The sequence below is a fragment of the Callorhinus ursinus genome, unplaced genomic scaffold, assembly GCF_003265705.2.
Source record: "Callorhinus ursinus isolate GAN/ISIS: 27379988/994484 unplaced genomic scaffold, GSC_fseal_2.0 scaffold27, whole genome shotgun sequence".
Classification (NCBI taxonomy): domain Eukaryota; kingdom Metazoa; phylum Chordata; class Mammalia; order Carnivora; family Otariidae; genus Callorhinus; species Callorhinus ursinus.
In genome coordinates, this window is record NW_027397089.1 from 12,080,629 (window position 1) to 12,094,817 (window position 14,189).

The following is a 14,189-nucleotide window of genomic DNA, read 5'->3' on the forward strand; positions in this document are numbered from 1 at the left end:
ATAGATAATTTCTAAGTAAGATTAAATTTTGAGGTTATTATAGAAATCAGCAGTTAAAAAATGACTGGTTGACATAATACAGATTAAACTGATGCTTGGAAAGTTAAGAATTTGAGAGTACTGATTCTGTACAGAACTGATTTGTTATTTCGATCCTATATGGCAGCAAAAATATAATGAGAATGTACAATGAGTGAGCTGTGTTAAATACGCACTAGATGTGAAACCCTAAACGTATTTCCTTTTTAGAGCCATTGTTATTATTTAATAATTACCTTAAAAAGGAATACATTTTTTCTTATACACTTCATCAAAGATGTAAAAGGGCTAATGAAAAACACGTGTCACACAAATTAGTACTTTTACTGATAAAGTTGTTAAAATGTAACTAAAGAGCCCCATAAAGCCTGTGCCTCACATTTCCACTGAAGCTACTATTTGGAAATTTAACATCTTGTTATGGTTTCTGGGATAGATTTATACAATAAACTGTGCAATTTTTAGACTATAAATTTGTGGCTTCTGAAAGGCAGAACAGAAATGGCCCAAGATGATGATATTTAATTAGACCAGTGCTTCTCAACTGGGGTGATTCCCCTCCCTTGTCTGGTGACATTTGGCAGTGTGTAGAGACACTTGATTGTCGTGATTTGGAGGGTGCTACTGGCATCTAGTGGACAGAGGCCAGGGATCCTGCTAAACATCGTACAGTGAAGAGGTCAGTCCCCCACAGCGAAGAATTACCCAGTCTAAACTATTAATAGTGTCAAGGTTGAGAAACCCTGGATAAGACCAAAAGAATGCTTTGATTGCTCCAAACTGTCTTCACTTAAGGATAGCTATACATGCTCCCATCATTTGAAATATGACTACAATTGAATGAGAATGGTTTCTTAGAGTAGATTGCAGTTGGCATTATTTTATATTGACTCATAGATATGCCATACATATTCCCTTTTTTATGGTTAGATAGATGTATCTAAACCAGGAGTTGTGACTGTCCTTGTGTGTGTGTGTGTGTGTGTGTGTGTGTGTGTGTGTGTACACATGTGTGTTGTAGCATAAAGTTATGCATATCTATCCTTATTGAAATATATGTGTTCCTAAGTGAGGATCTCTCCAGGATTATCTTCCAGAGTAGACTTCTTACTATTAAGAAGTTGAATTCTAAGCGCCTATTATTTTATTCTGTTTATCTGGAATTGGGCCTCATACTTTGCCAAATTTGGTCAATTACATTTTAATACTACTGACCCTTAAGATTAGCTCAGAAGATATTCAGGTTATGGTAGACACACTCAGTAAGAAAATATTTCATTGCTTTCAATGCATCTGCCAAGAGAGGGCATCACCCTCTAACATCAGTCTCATTTTTAAATTGCTTTTTATTGACAAAAAATTAGCTTGCTCCATGGGAGGAAAAGAGGGATAGATTTATACAATAAACCGTGGGTACCTGATACGATTTTTACCTTTTATCAGCTCCATCAGCCCCAGTTTGGGAATTGCATTGATGCTAAGGATCATGAATAAGGGTGACCTCTGTTTAATTTTAATTGCACTAGAGTAAAATTAAGATAGGTGAAGGATTAAGTCATTCTCTAAGATAGAAAAGTGATTTTTTTATATGAAAGATTTTTAAACCGAAGAGGACAATGGATACATATGCTTTAAGTAGAGGATTTGACCAGCAGTTTATATAGCACTGTGCATCTCAACTGCAACCAAAACATGGAGTTAACAAGTGCCCATGGGATTTTGTTTCTATATAGTTCACTTTTATTTTAACAATATTCCAAAATGATGCAAATGACCCCAAATGGTAGCTATTCTGACAATACCTGTTTGGCTTCGTGATGTCTCATGTCCTTCTCTTGGCTACAAACTTTGTTTAGGTTATATGTAACTTGTACCTGAAGCAATGGGCAACATAGCTTCACAATCTACAGGGAAAATAATGGAAGAAATCCCAGGATTCCGAGTCTGACAAAAATATTCTTAGGTTAGTCAGAAGTTTTACAGAAGTGTTAGCGATGATTCCCAAATAGAAAAAGATATGAAGAACATTTCTTCTGGTCAGCAACTATCACAGTTTTTATGATGTATTATATACAGCTTTCTATTTTGAAAAATTACCCATCTATAACTTTAATTTTTACTTTTAAAAATAGTGGCTTTGTGAAATTTTTAACTGACAAATCCTTGTTAGGAGGGACCTAAGAGGAAAAAGTGTCACAGTCCACCAAAAACTTTAGGGAATTATGATTGTGTTGTACAAAAACGTTCCCACCAGAACCAGGTAATAATATCTGCTCCCTTTATAGAGTTCCAGGGATCAAGAGCTGTAAAGACTTTTGTGAGAACCCGAGGACAAATATGCGGAGGCATAAGGACTGAGAGCAATACTATGCTTTTTATTTCTTCATCTTCCCAGCATGGAGGTCAACTCTCAGATGATGACTTTTAGTGAGCACACATCAGGAAGTGAGTAAACAACTACAAGGCACCTGGAACTTAGGTCAAGCCTCTAGCAGAGTCTGTAGTAACTAAATATGACCAGCAACTTGGGTCTGTGCCAGGGAGAGATGAGGCAAGTGGAAAGGAGGAGAAAACCCTATTCCCAAGCTCTCAGAGTACATCAGGGTCAGAGAAGTCTCTGCCCTTGACCTTGGCTTTACAGCACTATCTATTCTGTTTTCTACCAGGGAGGCTGGCCTGTCTGTGGGGTCAAGCTAGTAGCCTTGTGACTGGAGACTTGGTGTGGAAATTTGCTGAGAAGCTTAAAATTTTACACTGCCTTAAACAGTTTTTTCCCCCCCCTTAAATCTGTGCTCTCTAAATTTGGGTGTCCTGTGACAGAATTCTGGTCACCCTGACCTAATTATGGCCCTGTCAGTGATGATTAAAAATGGACCTTTTTTTCCCACTCAGATGAATTTTCTGAGTTCTCGAAGCTAGGGAGATATCAAATATAGTTGACCCTTGAAGGACACAGATGAGAACTGCACGGGTCTGCTTATACACAGATTTTTTTTTTTTATAAATATAGTGCAGTTCTGTAAATGTATTTTCCTTATGATTTTCCTAATGACATTTTCTTTTCTCTAGCTTACTTCATTGTAAGAATACAGTATATAATAAAAATAGCATACAAAATATGTGTTAATCAACTGTTGATGTTGTTGATAAGGCTTCCAGTCAATAATAGACATAGTAGTTATGAACTAGTTATGTTTTGGGAGAGTCAAAAGTTATATGCAGATTTTGGACTGCATGGTGGGGTTGACAACCCTGATCCCCACATTGGAGTGGACTGTATTCCATCAGTTCTTATATAGTCTCTTTAAGAGCCAGGGAGACTGATCCAAAAGAATCCAGAAGCCTAGAATGTTTTTTTTATGACTCCTAAACATAAGGGCAGAATATTTAGGTTGAGCCCTGTAAGATTCCTGTCTTGTAAGTGGAAAGAGACTTACATGAAGCTACAATGGCTGTAGCCTTTTTTCTTCCTGTCATAAGAAAATGGATACTGTTGGCTTTAACCCCAGCCAAGGCGTGTCTCTTGCATTTGTTACATACCTCCTAGAGGCGAAAGATTGAAACAAGTCATGAAAGGAAAGCTCATTCAAACATAAGACAACCTCTGCTCATCATCACAATAAGGAAAAACTACATGTTTCTGTCTCCCTCTGATTTTCTTCTTTCTGGTGCCAACATTTCTGATTTCTTCTCTAAGAAATAAGGAATAAATAATTTATAAATTGACATATAATACCTGTGAACATTTGTGCGATAACCTAAGCCCACAGCTATGAATTTTTTAAAGCATGGGAGAGGAATTATATTTTGTTCATGGTCATTTATGTGCCTACCTCCTCTGTGTTCTTACTGATCTCTGCACTGTGCTAAAATCCTTTCTCATTTTGCTTTCCTGTTAAAGCCGTAGGATATAATCAATGATGCAAAGCTGTCTGGGAGTTTTATAGAATAATATTCAAATATATTGATCATGTCTCTTTCTGCTTCTGTATAATTAGGTTTTCCCCAGTTATTTGTCATTTTGAAAGCATATGTTTCACATGATACCGAAAACATCTAAGAGATATGAGTTTATCCAGGGCAGAGAAAATTGGGAGTCAGATATGTCTGTTTTTCTCTGCATCATAAGCAAAATGGAAACTGGTAATAAGAAAGGGTTTAAGCAAAATGAAAAAGAGAAAGATAAAATCAGGGTTTTAATTGTGAAGGACCCCTGGGAGGGATCTTAGTATGAAGCTGAGCACAGAGGCTATTGTCCTTGACTGCAGTCCCAAGAATAGAACCTTTCAAAACATTGTAAAGGAAATATATTGTTATGCAGTTGTGACAGCTCATGATGAAAAGACACTAGAGGAAGTAACGTGAGAGCCAGATGGTGAGACACTTAGGGAAGAAAATGGAAGAGCGGCACCAGTTTACTTACTTGGCCCTCCTGCCCCCGCTCTGAGCCGTGCTTTCCTTGGTGTCTGAGCTGGGATATGCAAATGCTGCCATTTTCATGGCCCCTTTGCATTTCCACTTTGATGCATACACAAGATTATTATTTACGATAGTAGGAAGTGTCACTTTGAACTTGACCCTTTGAAACATGGTCACCATATGCTATGCCAGGTGACAGTTGGAAAGATTTAGATGTGTTTTCTCCCCTCTCTTCTAGTGTAAACACACACACACAGACACACACACACCCTCCATTATTTATGCCCATTGAAAAGAGAAAAATGGCTGACCAGGTGGGGGTGGCAGAGAGTGCCTTAACTTTTCCTGGCTTGGCTCTCACTTCCTTCTGTATTTCCTTCCTGTGCCCCTGTCACTTTAGAGGTGTAGCCATGTTTGTTCCAAGTTGTATCTTTACCATCAGCAAGAACTCTTATAAGTGTAGTGAATGTGACTATTTTATATAAATGCACAATAGAATATAGGCCTTGGAGATGTCTGATAATGGTATGTAAATATTCTTTGTTGAAGTAGTAGAACCCTCTCATAGAGAGCTCCTTAGGTGATAGCTACAGGAAATCTAAAAATGATTAGATTAAAAATGTTTTTTTCTCCAGCAAACACTAGCATTCATGGAAGCAAGGAAACAATTTGTTTCTGTTTCTCATTCACTCTTGAGCACCAGTTCTTTGTGCTTTCTTATCCATAAGTTACTATAGACATCCCTCTCATAATATACAGGATTCCACAGTTTGTGGGGATCGGTGGTCACAGGGGTACATCAGAGTCAGAGATATCAGAGGGAAGGGGAGAGGACAAGGAGCAGCTCCATTGAAAAGCTTGTTTAATTTTTTTTAAAAGTCTGAAACATTATTAGAACTCTAGTTACCACACAGCAAAGTTGGTCTGAAAAACTTTGAAAAAAGAAAAGTTTCTCGTTGGTCTCTTTTAACTTGATGATTGTACCTTCTATATCATTCCACGTGTGTGCAAGCTGTTTTTCAGCAAATTTGCAGACTGGAGGTAAGAGAAAAATAGAAAAATTCAAATATTCTTTCTCACACAGTGTAGTTTGACTACCAGGCCATGGATGCAATAATTCTGGAAAAGACTTTTTAGATTAGACCATAAAATTGACATCACCTTTGAAGTATATATGGAATTACTTTTTCCTAATAAACCTAAATTCCATTGGCAGGCGGTGTCGGGGAAAATCAAAGCTCTTCATTTCTTTGTCTTCTTCCTCTTTTTTTTTTTTTTAAGTTTCATATAAAATGTAGCAGGTAAGAAAAAAACCTTAACTGGTACTTTTTATAGTGTGACTTGAGAAAACAGTATCTATCTTGGTTGGTTCTGCTGAGTGGTTTCTACAGAATCTAAATGCAATGTCATAGGAGGAGGTTTGCTGTAAAAACATGTCTTTTTCTTTGGTGTGTTCATTGTAATTATGGCTGGTAGTGAGAAGGTTCAGTAAGTCTCAATTTCTCTACCTCCCTTACTTGGAGAAAATTTGGAAATGTACCCTGTGAATAAAATGATTTTTTTTATAGCTTGTGAAGTCTTTTTATTTCCCAGAAGCGTATGGGTAATTCTATTTCCTTTTCTATTCCTCTGTTTTGTATCCATATCAGCTACACTGATTTTTTTTCCTTCTGGGTGAAAACTCATGCTGCTTGGTGAGAAAATTATTTTAGAAATACAGAACTTTAAATGCTATGAATAGAATACAAGAAAACAATTGTTACTCTAATGCAGGTAAAAGGCCTTATCTATTGGGCAAAGTAGAAAGAAAATTGAGTGCTTATTTAATGTGATATATGTACATGAGCCTATTTTTTCCAGCGATAAAATCTTCCCTATATGTAATGAGTCGGTATCGGTGTATGTGTCCTAGAGATACTTTAACAAATTCCTAACAAGTTTCAAAATATTTAGATTCCCCTTCTGTTCCTATGAGTGACTTTGACAAGCCCGAGTGTGCCTTCTTGTCTAAATTATTTAGATAATTGCTTCAAACTCCCATTTCCCTTGGGATCTAGTGGCCCAGATCTGCCAGACACTCTCTCAGCAGGAGGGACATCAGGAAAAGTGACCTTGGTCCATCCTTTATCATACATTTCACCTCAGAAATTGATCAGCGTGCTTCATACAGATCTTATTCTCTGCATTCACTGTCACACAACGCCTTTGGGGCGACAGCTATTTTAAGAAGGTCATTCTATTACCTAATGTTAAAACTTCATGGTGTTTAGCTGAATCATTCGGGGGTAAAAAAGGCAGACCTCTAGTATAAATGTGGGTTACTCCAACCTATTCTCAGACCGTATGAGGAAAACAGATTTAACTTGTTTTTACCAACTATCATTAAGTAAAAAAAAATCTAGATATTACTGAGTTCAAGAACATTCAAAAACAAGATATTAAGAATCCAAAAGCATTAATTACTCAAGAATCTCTAAACCTAAAAAGAGGGTAATTACAAGTCACAGGCTAGATTTTTGCTTGAAAACTTACTATTTTGGATATACAGATTCTTGATGATACGAAGAACTAAAGATGTAGGTCTATTGAATTGCATCTAGTGGGGTTCATTGTGAATGATCTGGAGAACATGGGATGAAGTTGAGACTGTATCCGATTATGCTTAACATGTATAATTCTAAGACATATCTAGTTTCTAGGATTTTGAAAATATGGGAAAACAAAAACCCTTTATGTTTTCTTTTATATAGATAGAATTAAAGTTACTTCTTTACCGCACAAGAGTCGTTTCCAGGCATGAATTTAAAAAATCAATATTTGGAAACTTTTTTGTGATAATGCAAATGCAATCAAAAGTTAGATTATAAGACAATCGAGAGTTTATTGGTCTCAAGATAGATTTAATCAGGAAGATTCCAACTTGCATGTGGAGGAAGAGTGAAAAGTAAGAATAAGAATGTTCATTTGGTGGGTCACTTTCATCAACGTCCCACCAGGTGGATTATGGATCTGGGAAATGGTTTGCTGAGTGTTCAACGTTGGCCTTTGCTATTACTGGCGGGGCACTCAACGGTTGGTAGAAGCCAGGTTAATGATTCCATACATCAACCTCCATACCTGCTACCAAAGCCGCTTTGTATAGAAGCCCATTGACAAAGTAGTGGGGTGATTGAGAAAAGAGATTAACTGGTATCCATTTAGCATCCTGTTTTGTCTGGACTTCTTATAAAGGTAGGGTGGTTAATGCCTGGAGAGGCCAAGAGTGATTACCAGTACTTTCCATCATGGGCAATTTGTTCTCACTGAAATAGCCATTTACTTTGGATTTGCCTTTCCTGTCCTCAGTGCTTCCGCCAGTACCACCATCTATGAACCTACGTAATGAATTATTTATCATATAGGTATCATATACAACATGGAACATCCTTTTGGCCAAGAAGCACATTTTACAGCAAAGGAGTGTATGCCTATGGAATTACCAGATATTACTCTTTACCATGTTATATAGAACATTCATTCTCAACGGGAGCAATATTGCCTCCACAAGAGGCAAGAGTTGGTTCTAAAGGTCAAAAAAAACTTAAGATATTATAATGATTAGAGGAAAAAAGTTCTTAAAAGTTTCCTTGGGTGCAGGGACGGGGGTTAAAGAAAAAGTTTAGAGAAATGCTGATCTAGAAGCTGTTGCCCTACAGAATGTTGGCAGGGCCTAATAGAAACTCATTTTAAGAACCATATGAGAGACAATATCTTCGGGGTTGTGGTACCATCTTATAAGATGTGCTGTGTGTTTTGGATAGTGACCAGTTTTTCCCATATTTAGATACTTGGATCACATTTAGAATATTTGGATCTGGGGACTAAGGGACGGAAGTAGGAGTGACTCCCACAAATAGTAGTACATTGTGCTTCTGTCATGGTTTAATTCAAAATATTTTCCAATTACCTTGTGATTTTTCTTTCACCCATGTGCTTTTAGAAGTATATATTCTAATTTCCCAATAAATGGGGGGAGGGGTTAATGGTATCTTTTGTTATCTTTTTTAGCTTTAATTTTGTCATGATCAAAGGATACACTATGATTTTAACTTTTTAAATGTATTGAGACTTGTTTTATGGCTCAGCTTCCACGATTACTTCAAAAGGAGGTACATTTTACAGTTGCTGTCAGGAGTATACTAAAATTGTTTATTAGGTCAAGTGTATCTTCACTGACATTTTATCTGTTTGCTCTATCAGTTACAGAAAAAGAAGTCTTAAATTCTCCAAAATGATATGCCCACTTCTCCTTTAGTTCTATAAATTATAGCTTTATGTGCTTTGCAGTTCCATAATGAACTATATAAAGGGAGGAGTGTGACTCCAGGCCAAACAACTATGCTGATCCTTTGTACCCAACCATATGAAATTACAAGGCTTTGCCCAGCAGGCCTCCTGGGGAGAAACTGTCCTGCCCGCACCATATTTGTACACAGCCAATGCACTGGTCTTCTGGAGTGGGTTGCAGTCAAGGACTCAGGACCCTTGGGACAGCTACTGACATATGCGTGTCTGCATTCCTACCATAACATCTCAATCTGAAGGCCTCATCAGGTCTATGCAAAGGAACTTTTTTCCACTTTGACTCAATACTTTTCCACTTCTAGTTCTTCCCTTTCTCTCTTCTGGCCTGCAGGTCAATAAAGAGAATCCTTTCATTTAGGGCTCCTGGGCAGTGAGCAATTCCCCCACCTGTACTGCATCTCCCGACTCCCCCGCCCCCCCCCCCCCCCCCCCCCCCCCCCGGTGCTATTTCATGAGGAAAAATGAAACCCTTAGGAACTGGGGCCTGTTTTTGCCTCCCATTTGAAATGTCACAATAAGTGAATAAAGGCTTGATTGTTATTTTTAATTTGGCTCATTATCCTAATTGACCACCTTGATGACACCTGATTACTTGAAAGATGTGTTTATGACTATTATATTTTCTTCAGGAATTGACCCTTTATTATTACATTTATAACAACATAAATATTATGCTATGAATAAATATCAAGATAAATATATAAAATTTCTTGTGTTACTTCTGGTAACACTACTCGTTTTGAAGTCTGCTTTGTCTGACATCAAGAAAGCCTTGCAAGATTTCTTATGCTTAATGCTTTTACGATGTATCTTTTTCTATCCTTTTACTTTCATCCTAGTGTATTTTTAAAATGCATCTCTTCTCCCCCTCCAAAAAAAATAATAAAATAAAATGCATCTCTTGTAAACAACATATAGTTGGGTCTTGGTTAGCTTTGTATATATTGTGACCGTCTCTCCCCTTTAATTGGAATGTCTAACCCCTTTATATTTAAGATAGTTGCTGATATGGCTGGGCTTAAGTATATCATCTTGCTCTTTGTTGTCTCTTTATTCACTGTCCCTTTTTCCTTTCGGGCCACTGTCTTGCTTGCTTTTAAATTAATTGTGTATTTTATTAGTATCTTATTTTATCTCGTCTATTAGCTTTTAACCTATGCTTTTATTGCAGTTCTTGCTCTAGGGATTATAATATGCATTTTTAATCACAGTATAACTTGAAGTAATATTATACCACCTTACATAAAATAAAAGAAGTTTACAACAGGATAGGCCACTTTACTCTGGCCTTCCTGTCCTTTTCTCCTATTGTTATATATTATGGACTGAATGTTTGTTTCCCCCTGCCCCTGAGTTCATATGTCGAGACCCTAACCCCCAATGTGATGATATTGAAAGGTGGGGCTTTTGAGAGATAATTAGGATTAGAAGAGGGTCATGAAGGTGGAGCCCTCATGAATGGGTTGAGTGCCCTTGTAAGAGTGACCAGAGAGCTTGCTTCCTCTCTCTGCTCTCTTCCTTGGGAGGATACAACAAGAAGTTGGAAGTTTGAAACCTGGAAGAAAGTCTTCACCAAACTTGACCATGCTGGTACCCTGATCTCGGACTTGCAAGCTACAGAAAGGTGGGAAATAAATTTCTGTTGTTTATAAGCCAGCCAGTATGGAACTTTGCTATAGGTGCCCAAACTGACGTGAAGACATCATGTATATTACTACCATGTATTTTATAAACCCCATGATATAATATTGTTTTTGCTTAAAGTAGGCAGTTATCTTACAAAAATTAGGATACTAAAATATACTTTTTTAAAATTAAAATATACTTTTTTATATTTACCCCATGTCCTAATTTCATGCTTTATAATCCTCCCTGTTGAACTGGTATAATTTCTTGACCGCCTGATGAAATTCCTTTAGCTTTCTTTGTAGTGATGATAGGCTGATAGTAAATTCTCTCAGGTTTTGTTTGTCTGAGGATTTCTATAATTCATCTTTATTTTTGAAGTATATTTTACTGGATATAGACTTCTAGCTTGACAGTTTTTACTGTTAGCATTTTAAATATGTCATTTCATTCTCTTCTGGTTTGCCTTGTGTTTGATGAAAATTTTGCTAAGGTTAGCATTGTATTATATATTATGTTTGCTTTTTTTCACTCTAGGATTTTTTTTCTTCATCTTTGGCTTTCAGCACTTTGACAGAGGTTTCACCTTTGGATTTAGCAGTAGCAGAGTCCCTAGTTCTAGGTATCACCAAAATGTGCAAAACTATGTGAGTTCTTGTGTTTTTCAAGTCCAGACTTACTAACCTTTTCCCATCAAAATCGGTGGTGGTGGTGGTTTAGTAGGGAGGGGAATGTACTGTTGCACCTGAGGATTTTTCCAGTCCCTTCTGTCCCCATTGCCAACAGCTTGAATGGCTTATTATTATTATTATTATTATTTAACAAACAAGCTACCCAATATCTGTGTGGGAGATGAACATCTGGGGAGTTAATACATTTTTAACAAACTTTATTTAGGAATAGTTCATGTACCATACAATTCACCCATTGTAAATATACAGTTTGATTATTTTTAGTAAAATTTATGGTTGTGAATCCATTACTAGCGTACAGTTTTATAACTGTTCTATCATCCCTCAAAAGTTCCCTGGTTCCACTTTATAGTCAACCCCTGCTCTCAGCCCAACAAATCTGGATCTGCTTTTGGTCTCTATAGTTTTGTCTTTTCTGGAAACTATGTAATTGGAATAATAATATATAGTCATTTGTCCCTTCTTTCATTTAGCAAATGTTTTTGAGGTTCATCTATGTCATTGCATGCTTCAGTAGTTTGTTCCTTTTTATTGGGTAACAGTATTCCATTGGATGCATTTAACGCAGTTAGTTTATTAATTCAACAGTTAATGTGCATTTTGATTTAAGTGATTGCCTATTTTGAATAATGCTTCTTTAAACATTTGTGTGTAGATTGCTGATTCATGTGGTAATATTTTCCTTTTAAGAAACTACTAAATTGGGGGCGCCTGGGTGGCTCAGTTGTTAAGTGTCTACCTTTGGCTTGGGTCGTGATCCCGGGGTCCTGGGATCAAGCCCCGCCTTGGGCTCCCTGCTCCGTGGGAAGCCTGCTTCTCCCTCTCCCACTCCCCCTGCTTGTGTTCCCTCTCTCTCGCTGTGTGTCTCTCTGTCAAATAAATAAAATCTTAAAAAAAAAAACTACTAAATTGTTCTGCAAAGGAGCTCTACCATTTTATACCACCCAATGTAAATGTATGTTTCTTCACATCCTCGACAAGACTTGGTATTATTGGTTTTTTAAAAATAATCCATTTTGGAGAGTATGTAATGATGTCTCTTTGTAGACTTAATGTTCGTTTCTTAATGACTAATGATGTTGAGTATGTATTTGGGGCTTATTAGCCATTTATATATCTCCTTTAGTAAAATATCTATTAAAATCTTTTGCATTACACATTTGGGAGGGTTCCTCTTATTATTGAGTTCTTAGATTTAAAAAAATACATTTTGTATACATTTCTTTTCTCGGATAAAATATTTGCAAATATTTTTTCCTTGTCTATGAATTGTTTCTTAATTTTCTTAATGGTGTCTCTTGAAAATCAAAAGTTTTTCATTTTGATGAAGTTCATTTTATGTTTTTCCATGAAGTGTTTTTGATGTTATCTGAAAATAAAGACACATGTATTTCTTTCTTTTAAATAAGTATGCCTTTCACTTCTTACTCTTATTAAACTGGCTAAAACTGCAAACACAATGTTAAATAGAAATGCTGAGAATGGACATCTTTGCCTTGTTCCTGATCTTAAGTAAAAATGTTTTATCTTTCTGGATTAGTATAATGCTAGCTGTAGTTTTTTTTGCATATGCCCTTTATCCAAATGAGAAATTTGATTTCTATCCCTAGTTTATTGAGAGTTGTTGTCATGAATGTTTGTTATTTACTAATGCATTTCTGTGAATTTATTGAGATGATCATCTTTTGTTTCTTTATTCTGTTAATGTGTTGTATTAAAATAATCAATTTTAAGATACTAAACTAATCTTGCATTATTGTAATAAACTCTGCTTTCTCATGTTATTTAAAGTTTTTATGCATTTCAGGATTTGGTCTGCTAATACTTTAGTAAGGATTTTGTATCTGTGCTCATGAGGGATATTGATCTGTTTATTTTCCTTGTGATATCTTTGGCTTTGATAATAGGGTAATACTGACTTCATAGAATAGATTGGGATGTGTTTCCTTCTTTACTTTGTAAAAGAATCTGCCTGAGATTCATATTATTTCTTTACCAAATTGTTGATAGAATTGACTAGTAAAACCATCTGAGCCTTAGTGTTTTTTTTATGGGAGGAATTTCAGTTAGTCATTCATATTTCTTCCCTTAATATAGGTATTCAGAATTTACACAAGTATGTTTTGTTAATTTGGGTAATTTGTCTAATTTCTTGCCATAAACTTCTAGATGATATTCTGTTATTATCCTTTCAATTTCTCTAAGTCTAGAGTGATATCTCCACTTTTACTTCTACATGTATAGTTTATGTCTTTCTTTGTTCTTCATGTTTAATCTAGTTAAAGTTTAGCAATTGTTTTTCTCTTTGCAAAAAAGAAATTTTTGGTTTCATACATTCTTTTTTTAAAATTTCATTTCAGGCGCCTGGGTGGTTCAGTCGGTTAAGCGTCTGCCTTTTGCTCAGGTCATGATCCCAGGGTCCTGTGATCGAGCCCCACATCAGGCTCCCTGCTCAGTGGGGATTTTGCTTCTCCCTCTCCTTCTGCTCCTCCCCCTGCTTGTGCTCTCTCTCTCTCTCAAATAAATAAATAAAATCTTTTAAAAAAATAAAATAAAATAAGATTTCATTTGTTTCTGCTTCAAGCTGTGTTATATCCTTCTTTCTACTTTTCTTCAGTTTGATTTTTTTCCTGGAGGGATAAAGATAAAGTGCTATAGTTGTTTAAACAATGATTACTTCTCACTCTTAAGTCTGGGAATCATTGAGGAGAGAGTGGAATTCAGGCTGGATCTTGAAGAGGAATAGTACATTGTGATTATGTATAGGTATAAAAAAATAAGAGGTGATGAGGGAAGACATTCCAGGAAGATGGAATAACACAAGGAATCCAGGCAAGTGCAAAGTATATAGGAAACAATGGATAGTTCACTTTGTGAAAAGTACCAAAAGACCAAATATACCGTCTATAACAATTAATTTAAATGTACTAAAGTCTCCAGCTAAAAGACAAATGTCCCACCGTTGTGTTGGATTTGTCAAATTGGAGTTTCGTCTAATTTGTCTAATTTTATTTAAATATTTTGAAGCTATGTTATTAGGTATATTTAGAACTGTTATATCTTTCTGGT

The 14,189-nt window shown here is 36.1% G+C and overlaps 1 protein-coding gene across 1 annotated transcript in view; it reads left to right on the forward strand.

The window, feature by feature from the left end:
• The window catches only part of ST8SIA1 (ST8 alpha-N-acetyl-neuraminide alpha-2,8-sialyltransferase 1), a 158,332-nt gene extending 144,717 nt beyond the window's left edge, over positions 1-13,615 (forward strand). The window contains exon 6 of the mRNA XM_073877860.1: positions 13,481-13,615. Coding sequence (XP_073733961.1) covers positions 13,481-13,531 — 51 coding nt within the window. The 3' untranslated portion in view covers positions 13,532-13,615. The remainder of the gene's footprint in view (positions 1-13,480) is intronic.
• Positions 13,616-14,189: the final 574 nt, after the last annotated feature.